General features: G+C 45.6%; 1 protein-coding gene across 5 annotated transcripts in view; it reads right to left on the reverse strand.

Moving 5' to 3' along the window:
* The window catches only part of LOC106567375 (sterile alpha motif domain-containing protein 11), a 106,991-nt gene that overhangs the window by 35,588 nt on the left and 59,349 nt on the right, over positions 1–12,054 (reverse strand). For all 5 annotated transcript variants that reach the window (XM_014136541.2, XM_014136542.2, XM_014136540.2 and 2 more), the window contains 2 exons: positions 8,274–8,366; positions 1,409–1,570 (listed from right to left, as the gene is read on the reverse strand). In XM_014136541.2, the coding sequence (XP_013992016.1) occupies positions 1,409–1,570; positions 8,274–8,366 (255 nt within the window). The remainder of the gene's footprint in view (positions 1–1,408; positions 1,571–8,273; positions 8,367–12,054) is intronic.

The raw sequence follows: 12,054 nt of genomic DNA on the forward strand, positions 1-12,054 counted from the left end.
TGCGTGTGTGTGTTTTAAATGGCACAAGTATGTGTTTATTATTTCCTGTATATTACTTCCAAAAGGCACACACATCATAAATTAAACATCAACATGCACCCTGTTTTTTTTAACTTGTCTTGCAAATGTTCTCTCTCTCTCTCTCTCTCTCTCTCTCTCTCTCTCTCTACCAAACTCCTAACCCCTAACCTTATTTATTTATTTTACACCTCGAAGGGCATAGATAAACTGTAGATAAAAAGGAATGTGGGCAGAAAAGAGAGTAGAGGATCTTGTTGAAACTGAAAAGAGAGAGAGAGAGAGAGAGAGAGAGAGAGAGAGAGAGAGAGAGAGAGAGAGAGAGAGAGAGAGCATCCCCACGAGATGTCTGCATTGTGCCATAGTGTCTGCATTAAAAACAGAGCGCCTTCTGGGAAGGGAAACGGGGAGAATATGGCACCCTAGGCCATTGAACCTCCAAAATGCATTGCACTTCAGCCCTAATTCTTCTCAGATGCAGGGGGAGGCCATTAAAGCCTTTATAGGCTTCGCCCCTTAGATTTGCAGTCTGCAATTAAAAATCATTACTAATCAAATAAAAATAAAAGTAGCTCAAACTACGTTTGGGGTTGGGATGTGAAATTGATTCGATTTATGCTACCGCAAAGGGAATCGTAAATCCTGGCCGCAATTAATGTTACATTCTTTTAAAAACAGAGGAAAGGATAACAATTGAGGCCCCCGCAAGTTTAAAGTGGTGGCGAAACGAAAATACACCCTGCCACATGTTTTACTGTCCCCCCAATTTTCATATTCGATCTTTCCAGTTCCAACCCAGTTTTACCATAAGTTAACAGATGTAAATTTCAACTCCCGAAAAAAAAGAAGAAAAAAAAACCTTAAGAAAAAGTACACACTCGTGGTTTACATGGTATTGGGAGATTTACGGCGTTGGCTAACAGCCAGTGAGTGAGCAGCGGATCGATAGCGGCATCCGTGTGTGCTGGCTAGGAGTGTTGTTTAAATCGGAGTAAAGCATCGGTCACAAATCACCCAGAGTGACATTTTGACATTGGGTGGGCTGGCACCCCAAATAGAAATGACAGCAGTCTCTATGCTGGAGATTTACATTGGCATGGTGGCATACCCACAAACAGACGCCACACGAGAAAAGGCCACAACCCTGGGATTACCACTAGCAGTGGTTGAGTAGGGTCAGGTGTGTGTATAGCTCTGGTGTGTGACAGGCCTAAATGAGGTGTATGTAGTTAGGTGACTGAATCCTGAAGCTCTGATATAACGAGCGGATGTTCAGGAGGAGGGTAGGCTTCACAACTAGACCCTGACTAGGACAGCATCCACCTACACACACGTGTGCGCGTGTCTAGGTGGACACACACAAGCACACAAACACACGCACTAGTCTCACCATGGCTGGGAAGGCCCATGTTGTTGGCCAGCTGGTAGAGGCGCTGTTGCTGCTCCTCGTAGGAGCCCTGCTCGTTCAGTGCTGACATAATCCGCCTGTAGTGCTCCTCCGGGGTCATGTGACTGTGGCCGCCCCCCTCCAGCACGGGGGTGTGGGAGTTCTCTGTGGGGGGGACAGGAAGAGAGTTAGCGCACCATTAACTATGAACTCATCGTTGACCAATAACACTATCTCATGAATTAACTCACCACTAACTCACCATTAACGCACCACAATTTCACCATTAATTCACCACGAATTCACCACTAACTCACCATTAACTCACCACTAACTCACCACTACCTCAATAACTCATAATTATCTCACCATTAACATCACTGTCTCATTGCTCGGGCTCCCGATTGTGGCAGCGGTCTAAGGCACTGGATCTTAGTGCGGAGGTGTCACAACAGACACTGGTTCGATTCCAGGCTGTATCACAACCGGCTGTGATTGGAAGTCCCATAGGGAGGTGCACAATTGGCCCAGTGTTGTCTGGGTTAGGGTTTGGCCGGGGTAGGTCGTCATTGTAAAAAATAATTTGTTCTTAACCGACTTGCCTCGTTAAATAAAGGTAAAATAAAAATCTCACTACCATCTCCCCATGAACCCACCACTATCTCACCATGACCTAAATAATACCAAAACAGGGTGCTCAATCCAAAGCTATCCTTTTTTGAAGCAAAAACTCTTCATAAATAATTATAATCCATCAAAAAAGAATGGGGCAGACATTCACCAATTATTTCAAAATGGTGTACTATGGACAATAGTATAATGAGCTTTGTGAGGGGTAATGTAGAAGTCACTCTGATCTTGTATTGTATGAATACAGAACTGTTTCCTGAGTGGAAATGTGTGAGCATATGTATGTTTGTGGTGTGATGTCGCTGTGCTTTGGTTGTAAAGAGGCGGTGTGATGTGCGATATCCGCTCTCTGTGTTGCTTATTTTCTCTCCTCTCTTTCCTCTGCCTCTCCCCATCCCCTGTCTCCCCCTTCCCTACCCATTATCTCTCTCTTTCCCTCTCTCTCTCTCCAATGTTGCTCTGAGCTCTGGCAGCAGTAACTTGATACTGGGAGTCAAAGGTATAGGAGGGGGAGGTTTGGGGGAGAGAAGGGAGGGAGGGTGAAGTGGTTGGCAGTTGAGGAGGAGGAGGAGGAAGAGGAGGTGGAGGAGAGGGAGGAGGAGGATGAGGGGGTTATATTTACCATCTCCTCATTGAAACCCGAGCCTGGCCCCAGGCAGGCGAGAAAGAGTGGCGTGGGTGGGAGAAGGGGAGAGAAGGGAGGAAGGAGGGGAGGAAGAGAAGAAGGAAGGAGGGAAGGGGGAAGGGGGATGATAAGCACGCTGTCTCTGTCTCCCCCGCCAAGTTCCAACTAATCCACCCACCCAGGGACCCTCAGGTGTGTATGCATGTGGTGTGTGAGCGCGTGTGTGGCAGGCACATTTGTTTCTACCTATGGGCAGTGTGGTGTTTGCATGATTGTCTTAGTTAAAGTTGATTTTTGCCTTTATTATTGTGTGTAATGACGTGAGTGTGTGTGTGTGTCTACTTGTCTCTGCCCGTCTGAACTTCTCTCTTTATAAGCTCTGCAAGGGGTGCCAACAAACCCCCATCTTTCTCTCTCTTTCAGCCCCCAATCTATCTCTTTATCTCATATCTATTTTTCCATTTGCTTGGGTCATTATGTTCACCCATCAAGTGTGACGGAGAAGTGCCTTAGACAGAAGGAACACACACACAAGGATGCGGCTCAGAAGGCTGAGCCATTAGATCAGCAGTGTTCTAAAGCTTATTTAATCAACCACTCCTGCTGCAAGACACACAAACACGCACGCAAGCAACACATTTAAGTCATTTAACAGGCGCTCTTATTCAGAGTGACTTACAGTATGAGTCCATGCATTTTCATACTTTTTCCGAACTGCTCCGAATCTGATCTTTTTCCTGCAGTCTGAACAGCCAAAAAGCAAATGGAATCGGATATTTCAAGCCACATTTTAAATCACCTTCGTAGGAGGTTTGAAGTCAGATACAAATCTGATTTCTGGCCATACGACTTGTCAAATCTGATTTATTTGCCCTAAAGGGGTTTTTAGAATGTTATTTGGCATATATTGTTGCTTACTAGCTACTCTATTGACAGTTTGACATGTGGTAGCTAACTAGCCTGTTAATTGTTTACAACCAAATGGTGAATGCGCTAGAACTCTACACAGCTAGCCAGTTGACTGCTGTGGCTAACCAAAAAAGACTTGTTTTGAAAGTTGGATCATCTTATCCATTGAGGCTTTGAAAGAGGCACTGTTCTTATACTATGATTTTGAAACAACTGGGAAACATCCATATTAGGCATTGTTTTGGTCATCTTAGCTTGCTACATAACTTCTGAGTGATAGGAAGCATGAGCACCAACACCAAACAGCCTGTCATTACTATGACAACCAGCGTAACCATGTCAGCAAATGACTGCTGTCTGAACACACACAAATCTGTTTTGGTCACTTGTAACTTGCTGTTTGGAAAGTCAATATTCCAAAACGGATTTGAAAAACAAAACTGATTGGAGCATTAAGGTTTGCAGTGTGAACAAGGCTTTAGCGGATACTCTAATGTATGTGGCTCCAGAGAAGGCTCAGCCTGGTCAGAGGTCATGTACGAGGCAAAAGTCACTGAACACAGCACAGCACCAATCTACTCAACACACACCTCAACATTATGTATACATCGAGTCAACATGGACAGATTTAAACTACTCAATGATAACACAAGGTTGATTGCAAAAAGATTGTGAGAAGCACCTATGGTATGGTAAGCTTCACACCTATTCATGCTATTCCTTCCTTAGTTTGAAACATTGACCTTTTAAAGTTATGACTAACTAAGATGCACAACAAGAGTGGATAGTACTGATGGAAGACTGAACATAAATGTGTTTGTGTATGTGCGTGTGTGCTTTCATCTGTGTGCGGTGCGCTGTCTCTCTGTGTGTGTGCGGCCTATGCTGTCTTTGTGTATGTGCATGCATGTCATTTGTGTCGCCTTAGAGACGGGCAGGATAGGGGTGGGCTGGCCTTGACTTTGCCTGCTGTATGATGCATCAGTGACTGAGGAAGCCAGTTAGGACACCAGAGACAAGACAGGGTGGCCATGCTGGCTCCTCACAGGGACGCCAGTTTCTCTCCACATAAGGGTGAAATGAATGTGAGGGAAGCGACTGGATGAGAGAGGTAAGGAAAGAAAGTAGCCATTCCTGATGGCTTGTACATATCTTTCTAAAGGTGTGTTTACCGTTGGTCTATCAACATGTCTACAGACGGTTGTCGCAGTGACATCATGAACATTCTATTGTCGTCTGACGTCAAACTTGTCGTTGTCCTTATGAAAAAGTATACACACAAAAACGACAGGCTGCATGACATCAGCAGCCTGGTGGTCCAAAATAGCATAACTGGTGTATTTTAACACCAATAAACCCATCCGTTTAAAAGTGTATTTAGTATATGTCAATCTAGCAAACCAGGCAACTAAAAGCAACTTTCTAAACAATGTTTTGGTTCGTTTCTAGCTTGTAGAAAAAGATGGTGAGGATGACCTATGGAAGCCAGCTGCCTGGCTAGCCAGTTCAAATTAGGACCATATCATAGCTGACAATGTCTTAACTGTAGCACATTTTTATTCATTATTACACTAAAATAAACTCACAACATGATCATTATTTACAAGTTAATGGCGAGGAAATGACAGAAAATAGCTTACAGTTGTGAGTGTGAAGAAATAAAAGCAATGCATTCCACCGGAAGAATTTTATCATTGGGGTCTGTCGAGTAACCATGACAACGGACGCAGCAACAGGTTCACAGTTGAACTTTTTTTAATTTGTCTGCGACAAGGAAACCGACAGTTGCAGCGACGGTCTACAGACATTCCACCGGAGTATAAATGATATGTTGTTTTGACCAGCGACACTTGTCGCATTCTAATTGTCTACAGAGATGTCAATAGACAAAGTATAAACCAGCCTTAACACAGGAGAATGCGAGGGGCTGTGAGAGGTAAAGCGAGAATGTGTCAAGTGCGTGTGCATATGTGTTAGTATGTGCGCCAGTGGCGGTCAGTGCCGTTTAAGATGAGGAAGGACGATTTTTTTCATGAGCATGGCCTTATTTCTATTACAGGATGACTGTCATTCATATTCCATTCACCCAGTTCAATGTAACAGTGATAAATTCAGGCTACTACATGATACTCAAATGTTCCCTGTAACCATCATAAGGTTGCTACAACCTAGGCTATGAATGAAAGTTTACAACGTAGGTGCACACAGGTCGAGAGACATATTTGAGGTGACAGACAGTGACACGGACAGACAGTGACATTCAATACCGCCGTGTACCCTCACTCTTGCCTGAATCTAGCTAATATAGGGTGTAATCATTAGTCCAACAGTTGCAAACGAGAATTTCTATTGGACGAATACAGGTAAGTTTATCCTCGTTTTGTTCCATTTGTCAACAGAATCGGCACCCACGTTGTATTCCTTCTCGCATCTATGCGCTCTCCTCCTCTCACCTCTTCCTTTCACTTGTGGACTTCAATGCACAACACATCAGCTGTTTGTGACCAGGTGTCATAGGCGTCGTAAGGATTGGACCAAGGCGCAGCGGGTAAAGTGCTCATCATCTTAATTTATTAGAAATAACACTTAAACAAAAGAAACAAATGACGAAACAGTCCCATAAGGTGCAGACTATACAGGAAATAACCACCCACAAAACACAAGTGAAACAAACCTCAACTAAATATGGCCTCCAATTAGAGACAATGACAACCAGCTGCCTCTAATTGGAGGTCCTACCAAAAACCCAACATAGAAATAGAAAACTAGATTTAAACATAGAACCTAAACCAAAAACACCAAAACAAACACCCCCTGCCACGCCCTGACCAAACTACAATGACAAATAACCCCTTTTACTGGTCAGGACGTGACAGTACCCCCCCCCAAAGGTGCAGACCCCGAACGCACCTCAAAAACAAAACCCCCACAAAAACAACCCCAAACTTAAAGGGAGGGAAGGAAGGGTGGCCACCGTCAACGACAGTCCCTGTGCTACACCCCCACTTCCCAATCCTCCCACTACAGAGGTGGCTCTGGCTCTGGGCGTAGCTACCATTCAGAAGACTCTGGGCTGCATGGCATCGCTGGAGGCCCCGGGCTGAGAGGCGTCGCTGGAGACTCTTGGCTGGGGAGCATCGCTGGAGGCTCAGGGCTGAGGAGCGTCGCTGGAGGCTCAGGGCTGAGGAGCGTCGCTGGAGGCTCAAGGCTGAGGAGCGTCGCTGGAAGCTCCGGGCTGAGGAGCGTCGCTGGAAGCTCCGGGCTGAGGAGCGTCGCTGGAGGCCTCCTGCGTGGAACTGGGACCGGTCTCCCCGGACTGGGGAGACTTATAGGAGATTGGGTGCACAGAGTGGGCACGGGGCACACTGGGCCGTGGAGGCGCACCGGCGGGCTGGAACTCAGGGCTGGCACACCCCGTCCTGGCTGAGTGGTCACTGTAGCCCGTCACGGGCAGAGCGCTGGCACAGGGCCAACTCTCGCCCGGCAACGCTGCGGAGCCCTTACTGGCCGCACCGGACTGTGCGTGCGTATGGGCAACACCGTGCGCATTTCTGCATAGCTCGGTGCTCTCCTCGTCACCCGCTCCCCACGGTAAGCATGGGGAGTTGGCTCAGGACTCCACCCTGACTCTGCCCAACTCCCCGTGTGCCCCCCCCAAAACACTTTTTTGGAGCTGCCTCTCGCACTTGCCTTTGGGCCTGTACAGCGCCTCATAATTGCGCCGCTCTGCCTTTGCTGCCTCCAGTTCCTCCCTCGGTCACCGGTACTCCCCAGCCTGCCTCCAGGGTCCCTTTCTGTCTAAGTTCTCCTCCCATGTCCACGACTCCAAATATTTCTCCTGCTGCTCAATTCTTCCGCTGCTTGGTCCTTTTCTGGTGGGTGGTTCTGTCATAGGCGTCGTAAGGATTGGACCAAGGTGCAGAGGGTAAAGTGCTCATCTTCTTAATTTATTAGAAATAACACTTAAACAAAAGAAACAAACGACGAAACAGTCCCATAAGGTGCACACTATACAGGAAATAACCACCCACAAAACACAAGTGAAACAAACCTCAACTAAATATGGCCTCCAATTAGAGACAACGACAACCAGCTGCCTCTAATTGGAGGTCCTACAAAAAACCCAACATAGAAATAGAAAACTAGATTTAAACATAGAAATAGAAAACATAGAACCTAAACCAAAAACACCAAAACACACAAAACAAACACCCCCTGCCACGCCCTGACCAAACTACAATGACAAATAACCCCTTTTACTGGTCAGGACGTGACAACAGGCCCAAAAAAACTTTCCAAGCAAAAACCATATCATAACTGTTAAACAGTTATATATATTTAGCATAGTTTTATTTTATTTGTATGAAATTCTCTGAGGATCCTTCACTGGTGTGCGTATGTCTAATTGTGTATGTGTGTGTGCGTACAGAGGCTAACCTCTCTGTAACACTGACCCACTCTGTCACTCAACACCAGCTCACACCCAGTTTCTCTCCTTCCTGTAAATCAATGATGCTCCACTCCTCCTCTACCTCCACCTCTCCATCCCTACCCTCCTCTATCCTTCTCACAAACACCTCTTTGTCAACCAAACTTCTTTATATAATTTTTTCTTCTCAGGTTAAACATAACATATTTCAGCACATCAGTAACATCACACACACACTCACGCACACACACACACACACGCGCGTGGAATCTTACCTTTGGGGGACACGCTGCGTGACTTCTTGCTGTCTGATGGGCACTCGCTGCTGCTGTTGGGGGAGTAGGCTCTCCTCTTGCCTAGAGGGTCATCTGTGAACAAAAATACATGGTTGGTGCTTAGAGAGAGAGAGAAAGAGAGAGAGAGAGAGAATGAGTAGAGAAAGAGAGAGATGGGTAGAGAAAGAGAGAGATGGGTAGAAAAAGAGAGAAAGGGACAGAGAGGGAGAAGCCACGGGCGCCTGAAGGTGTGCCTGTTCTGTCAAAGATGAGAGGGGCCCTGTGCTCCAGAGGATGACAGATCTGCCTGGGTTACTCACACGTGTGTGTGTGTGTGTGTGTGTGTGTGTGTGTGTGTGTGTGTGTGTGTGTGTGTGTGTGTGTGTGTGTGTGTGTGTGTGTGTGTGTGTGTGTGTGTGTGCGTGAGAAGAGAGGGATTCCTGTGGCTCTCTTGCTCTGTCTCTCTCGTCCACACTATTCTTAACATTGTCTTACATTCCCTCTTCTCTCTCTCTCTCTCTCTCTCTCTCTCTCTCTCTCTCTCGCCCTCGTCAGTCATCACAAAAGCCTTTGGTTGTGCTATTACTTATAAGAATGAATGCTCCAAACCTCTTAACATTCTGTCTTACATTCCCTCTTCTCTCTCTCTCTCTCTCTCTCTCTCTCTCTCTCTCTCTCTCTCTCTCTCTCTCTCTCTCTCTCTCGTCAGTCATCACAAAAGCCTTTGGTTGTGCTATTACTTATAAGAATGAATGCTCCAAACCTCGCAGTCAAAGAGGAGCAGTCAGAGTCACGAGAAAGTCAACCTTGGCTTCTGTCCTCGTTTCATCACAAATCTTAGCTTCATTCTTCTTCAGTTTATTGTGTCATGCCTCTCTCTCCTTTTCTGCCTCTCTCCCCTGAGTGTTTCCCTCTCTCTCTACGTTCTCTGAAACACAAACACACACTCTTCCTCTTTCTTCACCTCTCTCTCCCTCTCTATTTACCCTGCAGGTGCGTTCGAACACTACTCCAATCGGGCTCATGGGGGAGTTCTCTCGTCTCACATTAACCCCCCCCCACCAGAGAGGAGAGCATCTAGTGTACAATTATAGCACCAACCCCGCTCTATCCCCCTTCTTCCTCCCTCTCCATCCCCCATCCTGGCCTCAAACAGACCTCAAATCAATATCCGCCTAATAAGAGTGGGTGGGGATGCAGAGTGCAAAGCATGTGGTGCGAGCAGGAAGGAAGAAGCCATTTGTCATTTTTCTCGCCCTCTCTTTTTGTCTCTCTGTCTCTTCCTCTCTCTCAATTCAATTCAAGGGCTCCTCTCTCTCTCTCTGTCTCCTCTCATACTGCCGGCCAAGTCAAAACGCAACTGCTTCCTTCCATTTCTCTCGGTCTCTCTTGAAGCATTTATGAAACTGCTTTTTCCGGTTGCGCCCATCAACAAAACTGACTGTTAGAACTGCCAAATCCTCATGGATAGATGATGAATTGAAAAACTGTGTGGCTGAGAGGGATGAGGCAAAGGGAATAGCAAATACTGTAAGTCTGACAGCACAGCAGCCTGTCAAACATACAGTGAATTGAGAAATCACGTAACTAAACCAAACAAAAAGAAGAAGAAACTATACTATGGAAAATATAAAGAATGATAGTAAAAAGCTTTGATAACAAAGATGGTGCCGATAGAGATGGCAGCTTCGCTTAGGAAACTGTGCAGTATTTCGTTTTTTTATGTATTATTTCTTACATTGTTAGCCCAGAAAACCTTAAGTGTTATTACATAAAGCTGGGAAGAACTATTGGATATCAGAGAGACGTCAACTTTCCAGCACAACCGGCACTACGACCAGGAATACAACTTTCCCAAAGCGGATCCTTTGTCTGCACCTCCCAGAGCATTTGAACTGATTCCAGAGGCTGACCCAAAACAACGCGGAGGAGAGGGTGCCGGAGCGGTCTTCTAGCGAGGCTTTGGATGCACGCACACCACCCACCGCTTCTGAGTATATTACTCGCTAATGTACAATCCCTAGTTATCATAGTCGATGAAATTATGGCAAGAGTTGCTTCCAAAGAGATATCCGGGATTGTAACATACTCTGTTTCACGGAGACATAGCTAGCTGGGGACATGCTGTCGGAGTCCGTACAGCCAACAGGATTTTCAGTGCATCGCGCAGACAGGAACAAACATCTCTCTGGTAAGAAGAAGTGCGAGGGTGTGTGTTTCATGATTAACGACTCATGGTGTAATTGTAACAACATACAAGAGCTCAAGTCCTTTTGTTCACCTGACCTAGAATTCCTCACTTATCGTCACAGCCGTGTATATCCCCCAGCAAGCGGATACCAAGACGGCCATCAAGGAACTTCACTAGACTTTAGGAAAACTGGAAACCATATATCCTGAGGCTGCATTTATTGTGGCTGGGGATTTTAACAAAGCTAATCTGAGAACAAGGCTACCTAAATTCTATCAGCATATCGATTGCAGTACACGAGCGAGTAACACACTCGACCATTGCTACTCTAACTTCCGCGATGAATACAAGGCCCTCCCCCGCCCTCCTTTTGGCAAACCTGACCATGACTCCATCTTGTTGCTCCCCTCCTATAGGCAGGAACTAAAACAGGAAGCGCCTGTGCTTAGGTCTATCCAACGCTGGTCTGACCAATCAGATTCCACTCTTCAAGCTTACTTCAATGACGTGGACTGGGATATGTCTGCGTAGCCTCAGACAATAACATTGACATATACACTGATTCGGTGAGCGAGTTTATAAGGAAGTGTATAGGAGATGTTGTACCCACTGTGACTATTAAAACCTTCCCTAACCAGAAACCGTGGATTGATGGCAGCATTCGCGCAAAAAGGAAAGCACGTTCCACCACATTTAACCATGGCAAGGTGACTGGAAACATAACCGTATACAAACAGTGTAGTTATTCCCTCCATAAGGCAATCAAACAAGCAAAATGTCCGTAAAGAGACAAAGTGGAGTCGCAATTTAACGGCTCAAACACGAGACATATGTGGCAAGGTCTACAGAAAATAAAGCCTGTGTGTCTATGTATGCTGACGACTCAACAGTATGCACATCGAATACAACAGTAAAATAAATAAATGACACTCTTAACATAGAGCTCCAGTCAGGTTTAGAATGGGTAACTAGCAATAGGCTGGTGCTAAATATGTCAAAAACGAAAAGCATTGTTTTTGAGACAAATCACTTGCTCAACCCTAAATCTCATCTATATCTATTATTGAACAATATGGGAAGTGAGCAAGTTTAGGAGACTAAACTGCTATGTGTAACCCTACACAGTGCATTCGGAAAGTATTCAGACCCCTTGACTTTTTCCACATTTTGTTAGGTTACAGCCTTATTCTAAAAATGTATTCATAGTTTTTTCCCCTCATCAATCTACACACAATACCCCACAACGACAAAGCAAAACTTTTGCAAATGTAAAAAAAACCCCAGAAATATCACATTTACATAAGTATTCAGACCCGTTGTTATGAGACTCAAAATTGTGCTCAGGTGCATCCTGTTTCCATTGATCATCCTTGAGATGTTTCTACAACCTGACTGGAGTCCATTGGAGTAAATTGCAGTTGGTCAAGAAAAGAGCAGCATGTATTGCACTTAGATGTACACGGAGGGTGAATGTCAATAACATGCATGACAATCTCTCCTGGCTCAAAGTTGAGGAGAGATTGACTGCATCACTATCGGTCTTGTACGGGGTGTTGAAGGTACCGAACTGTCTGTTCAAGCAGTTGGCAC

This window comes from Salmo salar, chromosome ssa13, assembly GCF_905237065.1.
Source record: "Salmo salar chromosome ssa13, Ssal_v3.1, whole genome shotgun sequence".
NCBI classification, from domain to species: Eukaryota; Metazoa; Chordata; class Actinopteri; order Salmoniformes; family Salmonidae; genus Salmo; species Salmo salar.